The sequence below is a fragment of the Carassius carassius genome, chromosome 47 (assembly GCF_963082965.1).
Source record: "Carassius carassius chromosome 47, fCarCar2.1, whole genome shotgun sequence".
Lineage (NCBI taxonomy): Eukaryota > Metazoa > Chordata > Actinopteri > Cypriniformes > Cyprinidae > Carassius > Carassius carassius.
This window is the reverse complement of record NC_081801.1, coordinates 9,989,628-10,014,006: the sequence shown is the minus strand read 5'-3', so window position 1 is coordinate 10,014,006 and position 24,379 is coordinate 9,989,628. Positions and strand designations below refer to the sequence as shown.

Below are 24,379 nucleotides of genomic sequence, written 5' to 3'. Positions count from 1 at the left end.
TTTACACTTGACTCATATGGTACAAAAAAAAACAACCCAAATCTGTCATAAGTGACAATCTCTGAGCTGACAAGGCTTTCTCAAGGGAGCATCTTCCTGTTGTACACACAGGAAATGGCTAAATGGGTTGATGTAAGGGTATGTAAGTTTATTGAATGATTTGGAGGAAAAGAGCACATGACTCTTGGGTGGGACCAGTATAATAAGATTGACCATGTTGAATCCTGTGACTCATGTTCCATATCCCAAGACTAAACTGCTTCCTGTTTGTCAGACAAGTACGGATGGTACAACATGTGACAAAGCATCACTATAATACCCAGAATATAACGTCATATTCTCCTTACTGTATAAACATGCATGAAATCAGCCTCACTCCCAACCCGCTATCAGACCTCACACATAAACACACATCACAGAGGCCAGTTTGACGGCGAGCATTCGGGTCAGTGTACAGAGTCACCACATCATCCTTTTGCAGTTTCTACATGTGCCATCGCTCGGTTGCTATGACAGCTATGATTTACCCAGAGCCCACTTGAGAGCGCAGAGCACTGCACACGTGCACTGAGCTGCCATGGCAACAGACCACATGGCTACTCCAGGAATTGTCACCAACCACTTTCTTTCTACTCTGAGACATACAGATCTCATATAAGCCTATACTTTGTCTAGAGCAGTGGTTTTCAAACTTTTTGACGTCACAGACCACTTCACTAATATTCATTTATAAAGACCCATTTATACTATGATAAATAAATTATAAATATTTGCAAAATATAATCTGGAAAATATTTAAGGAGTTTAACTGAAAATGGAAACCTGATACAGCGATACAGATTTAGAATGTACCAACCTGTCTGTCTTTCTTTCTTCTGTTGAACACACACAAAAAAATATTATTTTGAAGAATGATGGCAATTAAATAGTTGCTGGTAGTGTTTTTCTCCATATGGAAGTCAATGGCTACCGTCAGCTGTTTGGGTGCCAACATTCTTCAGAACATCTTCTTTTGTATTCAACAGAAGAAACAAACTCATACAGGGTTGGAACAACTTGAGGGGGAGTAAAATGTCAATGATTACAAAATGTAAATTTTTGGGGTGAACTAACCCTTTTTTTAATTCTATTTTTCTATCTGAATTATTTGTAGTAAAATGAAACAATGTCAAATCAAATTCAGTATATACTCTTCTTTACTGTTATAAATACATATGATAAATAATTAATAATGAATAAAATATTTGTTTATTTTTATTAAACTTTTTAATTGCATTTTCAGGACCACTGTTTAAAAATCTTGGTCTGGATGCGTTCAACATATCATTTAATTTGGAAATCTATATTATTCTCTGTAAAGAGGAGTAAACAGACATTTGAAAAATATAGGATTGATGCAACAGACACAATCAAGAAAACATTTTGGTGCATTAATAATCAGACTCACATAGCAGTAACAATTCTCTAACACTCCACTTCAGACGATGTAAATGATTTGTTTTTTAATCACAAATGAATGCAAAGCCTTGTGTGTTACATTTGATAATGTTAACACATCTACTGGATAGAGAACCTTTCTATCTGCTCTTAACTGAAGCAATGATGGCAAAGCACTATGCAAATACAGGAGTCTCATGAACGAGCATGTGTTAAATCATGCAAATATTTTACATTCAAGATCCGGAGGAACCAAAATGCAAAATGAAAGTTTTAAAATGCAAAGCCATTCTTTCAATTCCTTCAACACACTTTAGTATAACTAATACAAGTGCCATGAAGACACCATTTTCTCTCAGCTAAAATCATATTGAATGTTGTGTTTTTATTTAATTTAACAGATAATATATGTAAAATTTAGGTGAAATATGTAAACCCAGAAGACGCTCAGCATTTTGAGGCCTATCTTTCCTGTTTCCTCTTTCCTGTCAGAACATGCTTGTAATATATATATATATATATATATATATATATATATAGGCTACTTAAAGTCTTACAGATTATTTGTTACTGTAAAGCGTACTTAGCATCTGGTGGTACAATGGAAACCACACAATGTGTGTAAAATCCATTAAACATAATCTATCCTACATTATTCATCCAAAGTATGTGAACCGTATTTACAGTAGGCACAAAGCACCGGGTACCCACGCTAGATGTTAAGCATTAATTAAACAATAAAACAAACGAATACTTCAGTGTACATAACTGACTGCAAAATGGTCTTATAGGCCTATTAATAAACTATACTCTGTGGTTTCGTGTTGATTAGCCTATACAAAGGCTTTATTTGAACTTCGCCTAGCCGTAGGTGTATCTTCTAATCCTCCATATGTTGTTTACCTTAGATAATATTATTATTTAAATTTCATTTCAGCAAAATGTTTCGTCATCTCCAAAGAAATATCTAATGGCTCAATTCTGACTGTTATGAATGAAGAGAGCTTATGAATGGAGCTCGTAGCAGACGTCATCTCCATTGTGACGTCGAGATCCTTTTATGGAGCGCGCGTCTGAAGCCCATTCATAAAACGGAAAGAAGTGCCCGTGGTAGTAAAGCTCTCAGGAGGGTAACACAACATTTCACTGCGCACTGGCAACTCTGGATTTGACGTATTATTTTTATTAAACCACCATTTGACCGTGACCTGTCCCCGTCGGAGGAGGAAAATGGTCACAATGGACGAACTTTGTGAAATGGATTGCAGCGTTTTGAAGAGGTTGATGAAGGACGACAGTGCGAAATGTCTGCTTTTGGACTGCAGGTCGTTTCTGGCGTTCAGCGCCGGTCACCTCCGCGGTGCTGTAAATATTCGATGTAACACGATAGTTCGGAGGCGAGCGAAAGGCTCCGTGAGTCTGGACCAGATTCTGTCCGGTGATGATGAAGCGAGAGTCCGTCTGAAATCAGGGCTGTACTCCGCCGTGATCTTGTACGATGAGCGGACCTCTGATACAAACACCATGAAAGACGACAGCACGATCACCCTGGTGCATAACGCTTTGTGTAGGGACACGTTTAGGACAGAAGTCTATCTGCTGAAAGGTAATTCAAATCTACGCTACACAGAAATCTAATTTGCTTCTGTATTTCTTAACGCAACTGTAGCCTACCATCTGAAATAATGCTGTCATGTTCTGAGAAAACATCTGTTTTCATTGTGGTCAGCTCTGAGATAAGGTAACATAGATTTTTCATTGCTGGACAGTCCAGTTTAATATAGTTGCTGTTTTTTGGAACACTCTGACTGGTCTAAGCTTGTCCAGGCTGGTTATTCGCTGCGTGACCAGTTAACATGTTCCAGCTTGACCACCACGAGCTAACCAATATGAAAATAGCCACAATGCTCTGAAGAAACCTAGATCATGACAGTAATTTTCATGTTTCAATTTTTGAGTTATTTTATAGACCAACAATTTAATATGCTTCACATTTCTTTAGAGAATCATTCATTTTATTCTTTAGTAGGCCTGTACATTGTGGTAAATGTATTCAAAATGTCATAAATGTATGGCTTGCCTGAAAAGAGTGTTACCACAATAAAACAGTGAAATCATTCCATTCACGTATAAATTCAGGGAAATTAAATTCATTGTAAATAGATGGTTTATGCTGGTTCTAAAACCCATTGTAAACAGCCAACCAGCTTTCTTTATGCAGGATACAATTTGAGCAAATGTATTGAATTTCTATATATATATATATATATAATTTTTTTTTTTTTTTTTTTTTTTTCATTTTGTAGGAGGCTACGACAGATTTTCCACACAGTATCCCGATTACTGTTTGAAAACCAAAACACTGGCAGTGTCCAGCCCTCAGTCCAGTGTGGAGAGCAGCTGCACCTCCTGCGGAACTCCACAGCATGACCAGGTAACTACATTAGCAGCAGTGGATACTTTTAGGTCAGTTAATGGACAGCATTGTGTAACATTAAACGTCCTGTTGACTGCTGTCATCCGCTGCTCTTTCCGGCTGATATAGCAGTGCTTTAGAGTGCGTTCGTCCGGTCTTCCTCTCTGATAGGGGGTGTATTGTGTCAAACACTCCAGTATGCTTCAGTTTTGATCCCCAAATCAATCACTTCCTGTCTCTACAGCTTGTTAAGCAGGCCACCAATGACATAACAGTGGGCCAAATCAATATGCATTTCCAGAATAAATAAACTGGACGTTTTTGTAGCAAACAGAGGTGTAAGTGGTTTGATGCTGTAATCTGCTGCAATGCTTTTGTTAATTTATTGATAGAGACCTGTGATTTCATGAATATAATGACAAATTAATAAAACAATTTATATTTTAATTATTAAATACAATTATTATTATTATTATTTACATTTATTTAATATTCATTATTTAACTTTTTTGTCACTCTTTTTATTACAGGGTGGTCCTGTGGAAATCCTCCCCTTTTTGTTTCTTGGCAGTGCCCTCCATGCATCTAAAAAGGACATGCTGGATCGTATGGGCATTTCTGCTCTGTTGAATGTATCTTCAAATTGTCCAAACCATTTTGAAGGGTATTACCAGTATAAGTCTATCCCAGTGGAAGACAACCATAAGGAGGACATCAGCTCTTGGTTCATCGAAGCCATTGAATTTATAGGTATGGTCATTTTTATTATTCAATAATATTATATATAATAAATATATTTTTAATTATATATAGATTTGTTTGATTTTGTAAATTGGGGTTTGGATGGTTAGGGTAGGTGTACCCATAAAGGCATAAATAATTCTTTGTTGTTATGGCTCCTTTCAACTGCAAATGATGTGCAATTCATCAGCAATTAAAACGATGATCTGCATTGCAGAGCTTTTTCACCAAATACACCCTCCTTTTTAGTCTGTCATCCATTTCAATAGCTCATCTTGGTCATCTATGCATGTAGCTTGAAGAATATGTTTGAATGTGTTTTGGCATTTGACGAGTTATTTGATAAATGAGATGATGAAAATTGAAGTCTGTGTGTCATAGGTGCAAAATACAGGATGAATGCTGTGGTATGGGTGGGTCTTCCTCATAAAAGGGTTTCCGTGACTGAGCGAGGGGGGCAGGCGGGGTATATGGGGTGGGGAGGGAATCCGGTATATCGAATATCAGCTCAGCATCCTCTGCACTAAAGCAAGGCCCCCAAGTAGGCTCAAAGCGTTTAATCACACCATTCTAGGTGTGTGTTTGTGTGTGTGTGTGCATGTGCTTGTATGTATGCGGCAGAGTGCACAGCTTAGGGACCAGAGTCTGACTCATCCTCCATTCAGGAGTGTCTTGAAACTGGATTTACCTCAGATCTGGTGCGTATGGCTGTGCAAAGGTGTATATGTAGACAGTAAAATGCACAGGAAAAATTAATCTGAGTAATGTTTGGATATACGTGCCTACTCACCCTATGTACCGTGCAGTGTTGGGAAGGTTACTTTGGAAATGTAATAGGTTACAGATTACAAGTTACCCTATTTAAAATGTAATAGCAGTGTAACTTTTTTAATTACTTTAATAAAGTAATGTAACTAATTACTTTTGAGTACATTTTGATTACTTTTATAAATTTCTAATGAATGTTAGTTTGCAACTGTTAATCATCTTCAACCATTTTACACCATGCAGGTTTTACATAACGTGTAAACATTTTACTAGTTAGACTTTTTCCAAACTATAATTCCTGACTAAATGTATAATCAAGTGAAACATTATGAAGTTTCAATAACAATATACAACACTATACCCTTCAAAAGCTTGATGTAAATAATATAAATGTAACAAATAGATAACTGTAACAAATGTAAAAACAATGCTTTTCTTTTTTTCCCCCTAAAAAATTTATTTATTCCCCCTAAAAACCCAGAAAAATATTCTCAGCTCTTTTCAACATTAATAATAATGATGATAATAATAACAACAAATGTTTTTTTTTTGTAGAAAATAAGATTGTTAAAAGGATTTCTGAAGGATTGTGTGACTGGAGTAAGCATGCCAAACAATTAGTTTGAAAGTCAGCTTTGATTGTTTCTAATAAACTGTTTAACTGCTCCCCCAAGTGGATATTAAATTATGTTGTGGGATAATTAAATATATTCTTAATAAACTACAAACATAAAATGATATAGATTTATTTTGTTCTCACATTCTCTCTTGTAACTCCTCACTCACAGTGGCACAGATGACTGAATGGCTCATTATGCAGTTCATTATGCAGGCCTTTGTCTTCTCAGGTGTAAATCACAATGATATTCATGGTAGTTGGCGCCTACTCGCATATGACTTTTACCAACAAAAAGTGTCTTAGAAAATTTAAATCAATATATTGTTTTCTGTGAGTGAGTAAACAAGATGATTTTCACATCATTTAGAAAGAAAAATTCTAGGCTACAAGCTCCAGTTCTCAAAAATCCCGGGAACCATTGTTCTTTATGTGTTTTTTTGCCTTATTCAAGCGTTTTAACATTTTTAGTTTTTCACTAACCACGCATAATATTTTTTTTCTCAAAAACACAATCATGTACATACATGCATTTCACATATTATTACAGCCCAGTTTGTGCTGATTACAGTGAGATTAGACTTTACCCATTTAGATATTTATAAGAAACTGAAAAAAGCACAAATGTCAGGGCATGACAAAACTTCTCCAGGCCCCAAAAATACCCTTAGACTCCAGAGGGTTAACCTTAAAGTAGTGCTCAATACTGTCAGACTTTCACCATCCTTCATCACCTGAATTAAGATGATCACATTTGAACACAACCACCACACAATCAGACTTTAGTACTGCCTTTTACTTAGAGGTTGATCTGAAGTTCAAAGCAGATTTAAAATCAAAAGAAATAGTTTATAGATACTGTTTTTGAAACCAAATCTTTGCATAACTACAGGCATCTAACTGCATCTAACAATGGTTTGGGGAAAAATAGTTAATAAAAAAATAAAAGCATATACATCAACTCAAATACGGTTATCTAATAAGCATGTGTCCTATTTTGTGTACTAAACTCCTGAAACATTGATGTCTTTTTGAAACACTGCTGTCTCTTTGTATATGATATGATGATAGTTTCTCAAAATAAGTAAAAAATGCTCATGAAGTGACTGTTCTAGAGATTAATTTCCATGAGGGGCGGACTGGGAAAAAAAATAGGCTGGGAAATCTCACACTCATACACCCACAACCCATTCTGAAACATGGACAACCCTATTTTTTTTTGGACCTGACATGAAAAAGATTTGAATCCTTAGGTTGGGGACATGCAACGTAATTAAGAGTTCTCTCCTGAACTGCACCTTCACTTCCATTATCCACCCATCTCTCTCATGACTTTAATACTGAAGATTTTTATTTGACTTTTACCATGTTTTGTAAGTGCAATCTTGTTTTTTTTGGCAAATGAATTACCACTTGTATTTATTTTTTACTACAAATTCCATAGTTAAACCACGGTTAGTGCCATACCATAGGCTACATTAATTTTCGTTGTGTTTTTGTATGCACTAGCTCCCCCTAAACCTATGATAAAATATGATGATTTGTCTGCTAACTTACTACTGTAACATTACAATAGATAATAATGACGTCGTTTATACAGTATTTTGAGTGATTGCGAGCAATGTGCTGCTGCTGTTTGACTAAGTAAACAAAGACAAAACTACATTAGCCTATTTACAGATGAAACTGACCTGCTCCTGAAACCCTGAACAGAAGTGTCGCTTCTCTGCTCCAGCTGTGCGCTTACACAATTCACTCCGGTCTCTCTCTCTCGCATTGATTACTCGGAGTCTGATCCAAACCGTTCGGCGGAGGCGCGGAGAGCGCGCGAGCCCAACAACCATTGCCAGTCACGACTAACCGATCCATGATTTATTAGAGATTTAATTATCGAATGGCGGATTCGGAAATAATCGCTTTAGTATATTCGGCCTGCAATTATACAATAACAATATTAAAGTAGAAGGCCAAATCGTCTGCCAGGCCACCGGGAATAGTCCCGGTTCTCCCGATGTCCAGTCAGCGCCTGATTTCCACAGACACGCAGAACGTGCAGGATTCATATTCATATAGTCTTTTTGCGGCTTAATATTCACAGACATCAGTCCATATCGGGTTTTGATTCAAGTGTACTGACCTACTTTTGATTTATTCGTCCAAAATGTGGCATATTGCGTCCGCGTTATAGGCTGAATTCCATTTTTATGACTGGATTCTACGAATGTGTTTTCCGCGTCTCGGAGATTATGGGCCATATGTCTTTTTGGGAAAGAAATAAGCTGTATGTGGATGTGTGTAAATATTCAAATGTAATCCTCTTTGTAATCGTTACAATTTTCATAAGTAACTGTAATTTAATTACTCATTTTTTCTTAGTAACTGTAACTGATTACTGTTACATTTATTTTGTAATTAAATTACGTAACGCCGTTACATGTAACTAGTTACTCCCCAACACTGGTACCGTGGACATGCCACGCTTTTGTTAATTAGCAGCTCGTTAAAAATGGCAGCAGGTGCCTGTGTGTACAGTAGTGTGAAATCCACCCCAGACCATGTTTCTTGGGTGGTGAGTGTTTGTTGTCCAACTGTGGATACCAGCTTTGGGTGAATGTGTAATTTCCATTTCTGTGAGTATTTCTATGAATGCATTGTCCTTATTATTTCGGTCGTTTTGAATAATACGTATCAGCTCATTGTATATAGCAAACTGTTAAACTGGCAACAGGGATGTTATAGTCTTGAAAATGTTTTTTTTATTATTACTTTTTTTGTATTAAGTCCATACATTTAATTTGTATCTTGTTAAAAAATATATAGATTTATATTAAACTACGATTGGTTGTTTTATATGTCGATCAGTCAGCCTCTTGTTTGATTGGATGGGCTTCTTGTGACACTAGTGAGGCAATGCAGATAATTAAATCCAAGGTCAATAAAAAATGAGAACAAATGAGAAGTATTTTCTCTGTAAGATAATAGTTTCATTAACACTTTGGTCAGCTTATATACTTTCAGTCTAGTTTTCAGTCTAGTTTACAAATGCAAATGCCAAAACAATATTTTAAATAGAATGAGATGATAAACAATAGCAAAAAAGATGTTTTGTACTGAATTCCCTTCGCAAGCTGTATGCAAAACCAAACATAACCTATGCCATGACTAGAATGAAAAAAATGTCTCACTTGATTCAATATATATATATATATATATATATATATATATATATATATATATTGAATATATATATATATATATTGAATATATATGTATATATATATATATATAATATTATTATTATTTATTGCATATTAAAATGTGACTTCTGAACCGGCATCAAAATGTTGCAGGCGTCAGCTTCACAGTAAATGCAGTAGGATGACTCATGTCTGAGCTTCATCGGTGCTTAACTCTCTGCTCTTTCCTCAGACTCCGTCAAGGATTCCAACGGTCGTGTTCTGGTGCATTGTCAGGCTGGCATCTCACGGTCGGCCACTATCTGCCTGGCGTACCTGATGAAGAAGAAGCGTGTGCGTCTGGAAGAGGCCTTCGAGTTTGTTAAACAGCGGCGCAGTATCATCTCCCCCAACTTCAGCTTCATGGGTCAGCTGCTACAGTTCGAATCTCAGGTGCTGGCCACTTCCTGTTCTGTAGAGGCCGCCAGCCCTTCTGCCACTCTCGGCCCCAAGTCTTCCTCCACCCCCACATCGCCCTTCATCTTCAGCTTCCCCGTGTCAGTAGTGATGCACAGCCAGTCCAGCAGCCTCACCTACCTTCAGAGTCCCATCACAACTTCACCAAGCTGCTGATACAGCGCAAGACTGAAAAAATTGCTCACAAACACCAGAAAGGGTGAATTTTTCAGACGTTCTTCACAATCATGTGGTCATTCTAGCTGAGCTGCACCCCATTTTTTATGACTTCACTGGTGACCCGTCCTCATCTAACTCACCCTGCAGTCTCCACCGCACATTATTATCAGAAGAATAAATCATAATATCCTGTGGGGACAGTTCATCTCCTTCATTTCCTGTGCTTCACTTCCAAAGACTTCGTGACTGGCCGGCGGGGCTGGTGGGAATGAAGAACAGGAGGTCCTTCGACCCTGACAAGTTCTTCACACTGCGTCTGAACTTCCCATTTATCACTTCCTCTCGCTGGCCTTCCTGAATTCTTTTGATAGAGATGATTGTGGCTTGACCTTTGGAAGGAAGTGTCTTTCATCAAGTTGGTTTTGCATCTGTCAGTGCCTTGTACAAAGAAGGTACACAGACACTTTCACAAGACGCTCACGTCACCGTTGTGTCAGACTGATCGCGAACAAGACATTCACACATTTCACTCTGCAATACAGATCCGTTCCTGTCACAGATCAGAGCAATAACTTGATTCCCCTTCCTTCCAGTCACCACCAAAGCACTGTATGGTCTTTATTTATATATACATGTGTATATAGTGTGTGTGAAATTTATCTGAAGCATTTGGTTTTATTTGGTAGTTTCTACTGAGGAGATCTTTATGATTGATTTCTGCTGTATGCCTTACCAACAATGACTTCCGCACGGAATGTTCTCATTAATAGACTATTTAACAAATAGAGTAGGATAAATCTGGGTTGTACACTGAACACTTTTTACACTGGAAGTTAGGAATGGGACGATTGGGAAGCCACTTTCCTATGAGTCGATTTGTTTTTTAATATTCCCCTTTGAAAAGCTCTGTGAGGGAAACATGCCTTGAAGAGTCCCTGTAGCAGCTGGGTTGTTTATGTGTGTGGGGACCTGCTTCTTTTTTATGAGATTGTGGGCACCTTTTATAGCACTGTAAGTGATGCACAATTGATTTGAGTTTTGTTTTGCACCTCACCGGAATTGAAGTTGTAACCGGGCAGCGTTTCCCACTCTTTTTTTGGCATATTAAGTGGTATGTTTGTCTGTCAAACACTAAGATGAATGCAATACTTTTTACTGTACTTGTGAAATGTTATTGTCTGACGAATAATGGCAATATCATACAGAGGGTTACGATTTTTTTTTAACTCTACCCTGTTTTTTAGTATTATATGTGCATTTTATTTATCTCACGATTGTCATTAAATATAAACCATGTTCTTTAATGAATGTGTGGAGTGGTTAATTGTAAAGACGAAAAATGCTACAGATGATGAATCATATTTTGCTGAATAGCAGTAGGCCTGTAAGTAATATTGCAATCATTTTGTAAAATGAATATAACATGAGCCATCTCATTATTTCTTACACGAATTAAAGAGAAGATAGAAAAGAATAGCGCGCGCAATTATGCAGGAGAAAATAATATTATATCGGATAAATGAAGGAAGGATTATGAACAGATTTTTTTTTAAAGAGCTACAGCGCCTCCTAGTGTGTGTTCTGAGTTTACGTCACCGTCAAGTCTGACTAGTTTCCAGTCATTTCCCGAGAAGTTCACTGAAATATCACGGATTCCTTGATCAGAATCCACATAACCCTCAGTGATACGCTGCAGCAAAACTGCAATACGCTGAAAGCAATTAATTCACATATATTTTCATTAAATGTTTTACAATTATTCTGAACTAGAGGCTGAAATGTTGCATAGCACCGAGGAACACAATATGGTCGAGGCTTATGGACCATTGTGGACTACTTGCGTTAAAATGAAAGCATTTTTGTTAAATATTTAGTACATAATATCATAACAGTCACGAAGCCTTTAAATGATGTTTAATGTATCCTAATGTGAATTAAAAGTAATAAGCGGCGCTCTGAGAAACGTTTAGGCCTTCGGGGATTGAACAATTTTTTTTTTTTTAAACCTGCTATTTCCAGGTTTTTCATGATTTTTTTAAATCCAACGCCACTGTAGGCATCTATGACCAGGTACTTTACAGGGGTTCAGTAAAGTACGTGGATTTTTTATTATTATTACAGCGGCGATATAATTTTATAGCAATTAAGGCCAGCAGACCTTATAATATAAGTATACTTATATTAAGCATATCACACACACACACACACGTGTGAGAAAAGACAGCAGGCAGTATTTATGACATGTACTTTATTAAGACATTTTTACATGATTGAGGAGTGTTTGATTAGTCCGAAGATGGCTTATGGTAGATAAGCCTTTTCTGATTAAAGTTCACAGGAACATGGAAATAAAGTAAAAATACAGCTCAAAGAATTGAGAAATAGTTCAGGAGTTGGTGTCCTAAATTTTGGCTTGGTGGGAGCAGTGGACGGACATGTCTGTGGTCATACTACTAAGAGAAGAAGAAAGGTCTGCTCTCTTTCTCTCTGGTTTGAACACACAGAATCCTGGAGTAAGGCAGATGACCTCCAGTACACAAGTACAGAACCACGGACTACACCTAAGCCAAGCAACCAAACCATGAGACTTTCAGAGGTAGAGCCACATCCTTCATTTCATTCTGTAGCATGAATGCGAGTCAGTAGTCAGATATCAGTAGTGTGTAACAGGAAAAGCGTTACGGAGACCCTCGTAAAAGAGGAGTTTCTCTGACGTCAGAGAAACAGGACTGGAATGAACAAGACTGAGGAGTTCTTGTGGTTGTGATTTAAAACATATTGGAGGCAAAAGTAAAGCGAAGTCACTTGGTCGTCCGAAAATATAGAAGGAAAGATCTGAAAACAAAAATTCCCACTTCCTTTACAGTACTAATAAAAACCACTCTGCATTGGTAAACATTAAAAGCTATACAAAGGCATTGTCCATTACACAACCTGTACATTACTGGACATTTAATTTTTTTACCTGTCTTTAAAATTATTCTGAAAAACTTAAGACCTGCTTAAAAGTGCAAATTCTTTAAAAGATGTATTTTCTGATTGGGCTATGGCAATGGAATGGGACTTTCTGACTAGTATTCCCGTGCAAAGATATGTTAAAAAACAAATAGAAGGAATAAAAGCATACAATTTTTGCTATTTTGTGGTCAAAGGTCTTTAAAATAGTTCTGATCTCTGCATCAACAATCTTTTTGCTTTAAAACTCCTCTAAGGCTATTTTTTTTAAATGCATAAAGAAAAAGAAAAACCACATCAATGAGATTTTCAGGGTCTTCAGTGAACTTCAATAATGGAAAGCAGGAGTGTTGAGATGTCAGGTCCCTTTGAGACGTGCTCCATTATTGTGAATCAAACGGATGAAAATAAAACAGAAAGGTAATTAATCACAGTAATAGTAAAACCATTCAAAGAAAGGAAGTTAATGCTTGAACAGTGGTAAATTGAATAGAATGATGGGTAAGAGGTCACTTGTTGTCTTTCATGGAGCAGGCGAGTCCTTCCGTTTATCCCCGAAACAGCATTATGGCCGATATCCTCACCCTTGACCTGAAAAGGAAGGCCAGGACACGGCCAGCCAAGGCAACTCGTTCTTGTAAACACTCAAGGTGACATAAATGGAACCTAACTGCAAATTAAAGAGGCAGCGCAGAGGTTTATGGGTGAGCGGATGTGATTCCTATCATGTGAGGAGGCATCTGTTAACAGTCTGAGCGTTTCATGTGGACTAGGACTTCTGCTCCGCAGCTGCTGGTGATGGAGGTGTGCTGTCTGGCTTGATGATCTGGTATGTGATGAGGTACTCTGGGTAGGCCTGCAAAACCACAGAGTTGGAAATGAACCAAATATCTACTACCTGAAAACATTTTTGTTTTTGCAGTTGTTAAATATCTGAGCTCTCTCACCTGTTCGCCTCGGTAGATGACGTATTCGGCGTAGGCTAACCCGTTGACACTGGGTCGGCCGATGACGGAATGGTGTCCTGGAGGAGCGTGGGCCATCTTCATGGCACTGAACTGCAAGAAGGATTTACCCAGAGTCACCCGGCAAAACAGCATCTGCCTGCAAACAGCACAAGTTGCAATAAATAATAATATAACATGATATTTGAAAGAAATTTTGAAAAAATTAAAAATATAAAAAACTATATTTATATTTAATTCTTTTTTTGGCTCTTTACACACAAACACACATAAAACATTTTAATTATTAATTGTATTTGTATTATATATAATTTATATTTTTCTATATTAAATTCATATATATTTAGAATACACATACAAATAAAAAACACACACTATATATATATATATATATATATATATATATATATAATAGGGCTGGGCCGATCGTTATGAGCATCTCGTCAGTAAAGCCGGTTGTCTAATCAGCGGTAAATTCCATCAGGTGCATGATTTCACATAGAGCAGCTGTTACTACACAGAGCCGTTGTTAACTGAGAAGATGCGCAAATCCACGTTCATTTTCAGCGTTTATTTGCGCATCTTCTCAATTAACAACGGCTCTGTGTAGTAACAGCTGCTCTATGTGAAAATCATGCACCTGATGGATTTTACCGCTGATTAGAGAACAGGCTTTACTGACGAGATGCGCATTAACGATCGGCACAGCCCTAATATATATATATACATGTATATATATATATATGTATATATATATATATATGTATATATATATATATATATATGTATATATACATATATATATACACATATATATATATATATATATATATGTATATATATATATATATATATGTATATATACATATATATATACACATATATATATATATACACATATATATATATATTTATATATACACATATATATATATATATATACATATATATATATATATATACATATATATATATATACATATATATATATATATACATATATATATACATATATATATATATATATACATATATATATATATATATACATATATATACATATATATATATGTATATGTATGTATGTATATATATATATATATATGTATATATATATATATATAAATACACACACACACACACCCCTTTATATTTATAAATTAATGTATAACTTATTCACAATTACAGAACACAACTGTATTTGCAATAAAACTAGTTATATTTGAATAATAAAAAATATATAATTTATATTTATAAATCACAGTATAAATTCAAATATATTAATTTATAATAACAGTAATAATATATATATATATATATATATATATATATATATATATATATATATATATATATATATAAAATACAAATACTTATAAAAAAAAATGTACAGGATCAAAACATAAGTACAGTTTTATGTTTGTGTCAATAACTGATTACATAAAAGTACACAAGATCCATGTACAATTTCAGACTAATTTTTTTTAGTAATTTATGCAATAATATTTAAGAGTTCTAATAAATAAGAATGAGTTTCATTCATTTTAAGGCATTTCATTTTAGACTTTTGATATTCTACTGTTTTGGGTCAACTTCATGTCCAGTGCTACATCTGGTTCCTAAATCTGAACCAGTTGAGAAGCACTGGTTTATATTATACACAGCACCATCAGCTGGTCATGTAGGGTAAGTGCTCCAGTATTTAATTCATCAGGAAAACATCACTCATATCAGAGCTAGTCTAGGATCTCTTGTAGTTCTCTTCAAGAGGAAGAAACAGATGTGTATGTACCTGTGACAGATGTAACAGGAGCGGTCTTTATGCGTGGGACAGCCTGTCCCTCCTCCGATACCGTACACATACTGGTTGCTTTTAGAGGAGTTCTCTGCAAAGTAAATCCCTGCTCCAAACATCCCCCCTATGTAAGCGTGCCTCTCATCAAACCCTTTATGAATGATGGCGTTGATGAACGGTGACCCTGTAGATTAAGAGAAAAAGGAAAGCGATCATCCTTAGGTAAAACAGCGGAAAACTGGAATTACCTTCTTTCAAAGAAGCCTTTGAGTGAGAAATAGGAAAAAAGGTTCTTTTGTAGCATAAACTTTCCCAAATAGCACTTCTGACAGGTCATTCATCTCGTGACAGTACCGTGAAAGAGCATGCGCTCGTTGTGGTGGTTGTGGTTCTCGTCTGTGATTTCCTTCTGCCTGTGTGCGTATCGCTCCCTCAGCTTCTTGTTCACCACCTTTTGAATCTGTACCAAAAATGAACGAAGTTCTGACATCAGCGCAATACAGGATTAATGTTATTTGAGGACTACCGGACATTCAAAATGCATCCTACTGTCCTTGAAAATGTGCGTCCCTGTCATTGGATTGTGATCGGATAAGGGGCGTTCGCATATCTATTCTCAGAATGGCAGCCGCAGTGGATGGATAGGCTAATAAAATGCGAACTAGCGATCTGAAACAATGGCCTCGTTGTCGATTAACTTAAAGTTAGTGAAGGCGGGATAGTTCTCAGCGCTCAAATACACACACAACAGTCCACATGTTTATCGTGTAGAGTATCTCATGTAAATACAGTAAGTTATGGATTAAGTGAACTTCTTATATATATATATATATATATATATATATATATATATATATATATATATATATATATATATATAATAGTTTTATAAGTTGCTCCTTATTTACTTGTGTTAAAGGGATAGTTCACCCAAAAATTTTCCAAATTCAATCCTTTATTCAAATTTCTCATAAGCTAAATTGATTTGGTTTAAAGAGAGAAGAATTAATGATTATTTTACTACATATAAAACAGTTTGGCTAAAACTATTGACTAAAAGTAATGAGTAAAAGTTGACAAAAATCCAATGACTTTTTGTCGACTAAAACTAGACTAAAACTATGAAAGACTCGAATGTTTGACTAAGACTATTAATCATTTTCGTCTCAAAACTAAGACTAAGACTAAATCAAAAATGCCTGCCAAAATTAATACTGTATTCATGTAAATCAAATGAGTTCATTCTCACCTTCAGGATGTTATATCTGCTGAAAACACCCCCAGCATTGCCACCATCCCTGTGCTCTCTGATCGTACTTTGCAGCTGTAAAACAAAAACAAAAATCATATTACACTACCAAAAATGTAAGAACATGCAGCCCTTCAATAGGATTTTAATTTTATCATACAGTAAAATAATTAAATAAAAAAATAAGTAAAATAATAAAATAAGACTACAAATAAATTATATAAGACTACTAAAAAAATTATAACAAACACTAAAATATAATAGAATTAAATAAGATAGTAAAATAAGAAAGTTAGAATTAGGTCAAGTTAGGTCAAATATTTTTTCAGTGCATACTCAAGTAAAATGAAATAAGATCACAAATGATTTATGTAAGACAATAAATTATAACTTATTACACACTATTAGGAAATAAAATTACTACATACAAGTTAAACAAGACCAAGTTAGAACATTTCACATAAATTATATAACATAAGACTACAGATAAGTTAAGAAGATAATTTATAACTTACACACTGAAATAAAATAAATGAATACAACAAAAAATAACATTAGAATTATTGCATACTAAAATAAAATAATACTATAAACAAGTTATTTTTAAATTGCACACTAAAACAAAACGATTAATAAAATAAGTCTACAAATAAGTTACATAAGACTTTAAATGAACTTTTACTGCACATTAACACTACAAATCACATTCCTTACAAAAAACTATATGATAAAAGAATTTCTATTAAGTTGTTGAAGGTTGTTTATACATACATTATGTCTAAATTCATTAATTTATAGCGCCACCAGAAAAAATCAAAATAAATAAATAAAGCCTGAAAAATATCTATACAATCTATTCAGTAATTGACTGGTCAGTTTCTAGACAACTAGTTGTCCGTCAGACCCCTCTCTAACGTGTTATAAATCATTTAGCTGTTACCAAACTCTTCATCTTAGCAAGATGAAATACTGAGCAGACCAATCAGATTTTAGAAACAGAACGATCCATTTTAGAATATGGAATCCTATGGTTTTGGAATATGATCTGCTGATTTGGATTCCAGTCTCACCTCCTCCTCTACTGACTGAAACTCTTTGTCCTCGGGGGCCAGGTCGATCAGCACCGTGCCCTGACTCGCACAGTGGAACGTCAGGTATGGGTTGGCACCTGTACGGAAGCACACCGACACATTAAACGATAAGGTACCTCAGTGCGCTGCTTGTTTAGTCATGAACAGATGGTGTTTGAGAGAGATGCTGGAGTCGAACGCTTCTGGACCGACCTTGTTGACCGCCCAGCAGCCTCTCAATGCCTTTGAGGAGTTTGTGTCTGTGGCCGTATGCATTGATCCCAATCTCCTTGAGCTCCTCGTGCCCCATGTCAGCCAGCACATCCAGTGTAATCTAATACAACAGATGAACACCAATCACAATTAGGGAAGCCATAATAGTCTGGAAGCACAACATGAAGTGATTCATTTCAAAGCCAGTTTCGACTCGGTTGCTTCTGAAAAAGCCAACAGTGCATTTTTTATTTCTCAGCTTGTTGCAATGTGGAAATTCCTCCTACTCTGACGATAAACTCTTAGAGCGGCAGGAGGCTTGGATGGATATTATCACGTTTACTGATAATTGAAATATTATTACTGAATACGCCTCCTACTGTACATGCAACATGCACACAAAAGCAAACATGCAGATGGTGATTTGAACATGCTAGACTTTTTTTGAGCCAGCGTGTGTCTTACAGAGAGCATTAATGTTTAGTCACAGCACACTGAACGAAGCATGTGAAACTATTTTGGACCTTGATGAATATGGACAAATAGATATGTTGTCACTTTTTTGTTTGTAAACTCAAAAAGAAAAAAATATATATAAATAAAAAATGATATATTCAAAATGTCAAAATACAGGACCTTGCCAGTCAGAGATCAACAAATCTACTACTGTTCAAGAGTCTGGGGTCAGTACGATTTTTTAAAATTAATATTTCCCTCAGCTATTTATAAAATAACAATAAAGACATTCATAAAAATTTTATTTTTTAAAGAAATCCTTATCTTTTGAACTTTCTATTCATCAAAGAATTCTGAAAATGTTTCCACTAAAATATTTAGCACCACAACAGTTTTCAACATTGATATTAAGAAAAAGTGTTTCTTGAGCAGCAAATTAGCATATTAGAATGATTTCTGAAAGATCATGTGACACTGAAGCCTGGAGTAAGGATGCTGAAAATTCAAATCTGCCATCACAGGCATCACATATTAAAATTGAAAACATTAACAATATTTCAAACTGTAATTTTATAGTAAATTGTATATATTTTAAACCGAAATTTACAGTTTTTACTGTATTTTTTAATCAAATGCAGCTTTTGATGAGCATAAGAGACTTTAATAATAATAATAAAAAAGTTATAGTGCATGAACTGAAGTGAAAGAAACAGTGACAGTGACTCTGCAGCAGCCTGTGTAATCTCAAACTCTCACACTCCAGTTCCAAGGCCCACTTATTGGCAATGCATCACATCTATGATAGGTCTGTCAAAGGCCATTAGCCCAGGAGCTGCCAGCTGCTCTCTCTTTCTTTCTCTCTCTTTCTCTCAGAAAGCACTATGCACTTCAATCGATAGGGCTCGCAGGACTGACCATTATGGTCGTGAAGGTGTGATGGCCGCAGTGGGAAAGATTTCATTTATTTCTCCTTTTCTTTTTCTCTCTCTTGGCAAAGTTTTCATTTGTGCCAAAGTTGAAAAAGAACTGCAGCAGATTTACTACAGACTAGTGAAAAAATCAACTAGACGCCAAGTTAATAAAGTCTTCAGTACACTAGAATAAGCTAAACTTAAGTGAACGTGTATATATATATATATATATGTGTGTGTGTGTGTGTGTGTGTGTGTGTGTGTGTGCGCACACACATATATACACCATGATCTTTCTGAATACTCAATTCTGATAGGCTGACAGGTATGCCTAAAAACCGTTAAATGCACAGGTAGTTCCAAGTTGGTTTAATCACTGTTCTATATTAATGAGCTGCTTTAATTTGATGCACACACACACACACAGAGATGGAGAGAGAAGATACATTCAGGAATACGGAAATGGGCTGTCAACACTGCCCCTTTACTTTTATTAATAAAATAGCCTTGACACTGGATCGCTACATTATATTCCTCAGCAACGAGGTCATAAAATCATAGTTTTTGAAGTAACAAAACACAACTTTATTGTTTGTAGAGAGAGACAAACAGAGGCAGATAACTCTCTCTCTCTCTGTCACACACACACACGCACACAAATGTCATCTCTCTCTCGCTCTCTCTCGCCAATTAATTCAAATAAATTTTATAATTCATTCATTCAAATAAATGTGGTCTTACTGCACTATTTCATCCCGTGTCTGATTTGAAGCGGGCGGAATGCTTGAGCTGATGAGCCATAACTGATGAAAATAACTCATTTTTACACCTCCAGTCAAATATTGCACTGCAAACATCATTAACAGCTTTAACTTGTCAATGCTGGCAAATGACCACAGTATAAGCAGGATAATGCACGGGTGGATCCGATTCACATCAGGTGGTTCTTTGTCACCACATCATGCATTAAAATCATTTAATGCTCAGCTAGCCATCGTTCTAATTGTATGAAATAGGAAAGTCCATACTAGAATTTTAATGATGACGGCAAAGAGCAAATTTGCTCTTCTTTGGGAAGGGAAGTGGAAAGGCAGTAGACCTAATACAAACATCTAAAAGAGACAAATATGTGCAAAATGCCCCTATGACAGCAGTAGTCAATTGAGGAGACCGTTCTAAACTGCTCTGAGGTTAAAACCAGACATATCTAATGACAACATTGGTGCATGTATGAGAACTGTGAGCACGTCCTCAGTCTCGTTTGCACTCAGTCTTTCACACTTCTCTGAAAAGCCGTTGCCTCTTCATGCTCCATCTCCCGTAGGCACAGCATGGCAGAATAAGATGGAGAGTGAGCAGACGAGTGAGACACTGTGAGACAGATGAATGCATCTTACTAAAGCCACAATCAGAACTGATTTCAGCCCCTCACATCAAGCGCTCTTCCCAGCTGGTGGCCACCAACACCATTTCTGTTCATCTGTGTGCAAATGAGCGCCGGGTCTGATGCAATATGCCAATCGCATCCCACGGGCTCGCCCTCGTGGAGTCGAAGCTGAGGAGGAGGAAAGCCGGTGGAACAACAGAGTCCTGAGCTCAGTGTGAGAGAGCAGCATGACAGTATTAATCAAAAGAAGGGGTGCAGAGGTCAGCGCCGGTACCGAGGATTTCTCTCACACCTATACAGTTCGAGAGACGCTAGTAATCTCACAGTGTCCGGCTGAAGAGGAGTTGGCTGGAAATGATAAAACCAAGGTGCTGAGAGAGCGAGAGTATATTGAAAGAAGATAATTACGAGGCCACAGATGTCGTCGCATTTACATTACGCTGAAGAGAAGAACCTGAAGCTCTCTATGGGAAACAACGGCAGGCCTCTCTACATGGGACAGCTGGCAATTTAATGTGTGTAGTGGAACTGATGAGATTTAGATGATTGAGATTGAGAAGGAAGTGACCTTACCTGTTCCCGCTCAAAAATATCCCGCAAATGCTCCAAACCCAAACTCTTCAGGAACTGACTGATGTTCAGATCCAGAATTGTAACTATAAAAAAATAAAAAATTTTAAAAAACCTCATATTACTACTGTCCTACATTTACGGCATAATTACATTTAAGCCCGCATCTAAATTAAATTTTATTACTGATTAATATAGCAACATTTTTTGTTTTGTTCTTTGATTCATAGAATAAAAGCCTATTTTTCCAGCATTTAAAAATAAAAAGTGCTGTCATCATGCACTCTATTGTACTCCAAAACAATGTGCAAACTGAAGATTATAAATACAAATATAAAAGACTATAAAATAATATGAGTCAGTTTACTATATATAGTTATAATACCATTTCAGTTACCATTCTTATAAAATACTGTTAGCATTTCAAAAATAATTTTGATTTCAGTTCATTTTAAACTAATATTTTATATCCAACAACACATTTATTTATATTTACATATATATATATATATATATATATATATATATATATATATATATAAGATTTGTTATTGCAACCCTACTTACAATATAAAGTTCTGTAAAATAATTTTAAGTCACATCACATGATCTACTCACTTTCTCCCTCCTTCCTCTCTGATCCAGTAGCTCCGTCAGCAGGGCCTGAGGCTCCAGGTACAGCCAGCTCTGCCAGGGGCCCGGCCAGATTGTCTATGCTGCTAGCGGCAGACAGACAGGAAGGTGTGGATGTTGGAGAGATGACAGAGGCACTGACCACTGTAGCCTGGGGCTTGAAACAACTAGGCAATGCTTCAGGGGGCATGGCATCAATCAGCAGTGCCCGGATATCATCAGCCTGAAAATCAATAATACATAAATAAGTAAAAGTAAAGTGGAAAAAAAATCAACACTTGTATAAGAATTCTGTGTCTGATCAGTTTTAAATACAACTTAGACTCCAATATTCATGTTAGAGTACCATGCCACATGGGTGAGGGGATAGATTAGCAAGTAGTTATACAAAGCATTAGTTTGGCTTCTTGGTCTAGAATTGGACAATAAAAGCTGAGAACAGCTGTGTCATTAGCACCTGGTGTTGTGCACGGCCACCAGAGCCCAATTACTAAAGGTTTCGGCAGATTTACCATTTGCTTCGCACAAGCCTGAACACAGGGGACATGGGTTTAAACACCTTAGCTTATGTGTTTAGAAGATTAATGTCCCAATTTCTCAGGATAGACTATGCTACCTGAACCATATGGGACCTTACAGCCAGAACAAATAGTCTAGCAGAGCATGCAACTTTTATAGAAGCTGGAACTGTTAATGAATGCTAGTATATACATGTGGGCTTGAATGTACATAAATGTGAAACCGTGTAAGAGGTATGTGTTTATTACTGTCACCAAGTCCAGCGGCGTCTGGCCCTCCTGGTTCTTCATGGTGGGGTCGGCCCCGTGGGCTAGCAGCAGAGCACAGAGCTGCGTGCGGCCCTTCTGCGCAGCTTCATGGAGGGGTGTGAAGGCCCATTTATCAGTGGCATTAACACAGGTGTTAAACTTGATCAGCAGGGCCGCGATGTCCACATGCTAGAAGGGAAGACGGAGGCTTATTAACGACAAAATAATTCTACAACCTACAATTTTGACATCTGCCCTAGCTCTACATGTGGTGCACAGTGTGTGTGGCTGAGATGTCCTAAGCCGCCCTTCCTTCAGCAGCAGGGACTGTATGGAATTGCGATCAGCTGGCTGTGTTTGAAGAGCGCTGACAGACTTTACACAAAAAGGCCACAAACGAGCAGAGGGAGGCGCACTCAAGGTCTTCGGCCAGCCGCCAGCTCTCCACTAGCCAATCAGCAAAGTCTGGGCAACTAGCCACTCCGGTCACAGCCAATAAGAATCTCACAGCTCACGTCACAGAGGCCCTGTTTCTTGGATGGAAACAGAGAGCGTATGTGAGTGCGGTTGAGGGTCAGAGTCTGGCTAGTTCTGATCCAGCATGTTTATGTAACTGCAATCTGCTCCCATCCATCCACATGGCCTAGTCACATCCCTGTAGACCTCCAGAGGGCACATGCTGATAACTACCTCTAACTACCATCACCTGTAATGGGTTTCCCTGAAATTCGCTTGATTTGATTTCCAGAAAGAATCAAATCCTGTATTAGAAGTGTTCTGTGCTTTGTGTATTAAGGCTCATCTGGGTTGCGGCTAGCAAACAGCTTCATCTCGACATCTGGATTGTTCGCAAGTGGAAATGCAACTGAAACCATCTGAAAGAATCATGAGGCACAGCGACGCATTAAAAGTGCATAAGGCAAGGTTCTGTTGGCAGAACAAATACAGATGTCCAAAACACTTTTTGCATACAGTCACACTCTGATTTTTCACAGGAAGTGAAAACAAAGTGCTGTATCAGAGCACAGAGGGGTTCAGGTGAAGGTTTACATTTGTTCTGGGAGAAAAAAGCCCTGTGTTTCGTTTTCAGGAGCAAACACATGGATTATTCAGCATCTACATCTGTTTGTGTGTGTCTGAGGTACCCACAGCAACGTTTCCTGCCAGACATGACGTGTCAGCTTAACAGATGTCTGCACGTAGTCACAGTCTCAATTAAACGTTCCTCCTTATAATCAGTAAATGCACTCACCCCGTACGAGGCCGCGTTGTGGAGGGGAATAAGGCCACCTTTGTCCTGGGCATTGACGTCCGCCCCGTGCTCAAGTAAATACTCTGCTACCTCCAGATTGTTGTAGCCAGCTGTGGAGCAAAAGGATGCAGAGAAATGTAAATCCATCTGCAAACAAATCTGCTATCAAACAAAAGCAACCAATCAACATCAGAGTGTTTTTGAAAGTTTGAAAACTTAAAATAAATCAATAAATAATTTTTCCACTGCGGCACAGCATGGATGGATGGATAGATAGATGTGTGTAAAGCCAAATAGAAATGTAAAAAAAACAGTAAATAAAAATGATCAAAGCACATACATTTCTAAATGAAACATGAAATGATA

The 24,379-nt window shown here is 36.8% G+C and overlaps 2 protein-coding genes across 5 annotated transcripts in view; one reads left to right on the top strand and one right to left on the bottom strand.

The window, feature by feature from the left end:
* The first annotated feature begins 2,536 nt into the window (after positions 1 to 2,536).
* LOC132130706 (dual specificity protein phosphatase 4-like) lies at positions 2,537 to 10,403 on the top strand. Its single transcript, XM_059542499.1, has 4 exons — positions 2,537 to 3,043; positions 3,744 to 3,871; positions 4,384 to 4,603; positions 9,408 to 10,403. The coding sequence occupies exons 1-4, from the start codon at positions 2,668 to 2,670 to the stop codon at positions 9,785 to 9,787; spliced, it is 1,104 nt and encodes a 367-aa protein (XP_059398482.1). The 5' UTR covers positions 2,537 to 2,667; the 3' UTR covers positions 9,788 to 10,403.
* Positions 10,404 to 13,486: 3,083 nt separating this feature from the next.
* LOC132130689 (poly [ADP-ribose] polymerase tankyrase-1-like) overlaps positions 13,487 to 24,379 on the bottom strand; it is an 82,692-nt gene continuing 71,799 nt past the window's right edge. For all 4 annotated transcript variants that reach the window (XM_059542477.1, XM_059542479.1, XM_059542480.1 and 1 more), the window contains 11 exons: positions 24,014 to 24,123; positions 22,762 to 22,950; positions 21,980 to 22,217; positions 21,365 to 21,447; positions 18,038 to 18,158; positions 17,825 to 17,922; positions 16,755 to 16,829; positions 15,860 to 15,965; positions 15,503 to 15,689; positions 13,693 to 13,849; positions 13,487 to 13,601 (listed from right to left, as the gene is read on the bottom strand). In XM_059542477.1, the coding sequence (XP_059398460.1) occupies positions 13,515 to 13,601; positions 13,693 to 13,849; positions 15,503 to 15,689; positions 15,860 to 15,965; positions 16,755 to 16,829; positions 17,825 to 17,922; positions 18,038 to 18,158; positions 21,365 to 21,447; positions 21,980 to 22,217; positions 22,762 to 22,950; positions 24,014 to 24,123 (1,451 nt within the window). In that variant the 3' untranslated portion in view covers positions 13,487 to 13,514. The remainder of the gene's footprint in view (positions 13,602 to 13,692; positions 13,850 to 15,502; positions 15,690 to 15,859; positions 15,966 to 16,754; positions 16,830 to 17,824; positions 17,923 to 18,037; positions 18,159 to 21,364; positions 21,448 to 21,979; positions 22,218 to 22,761; positions 22,951 to 24,013; positions 24,124 to 24,379) is intronic.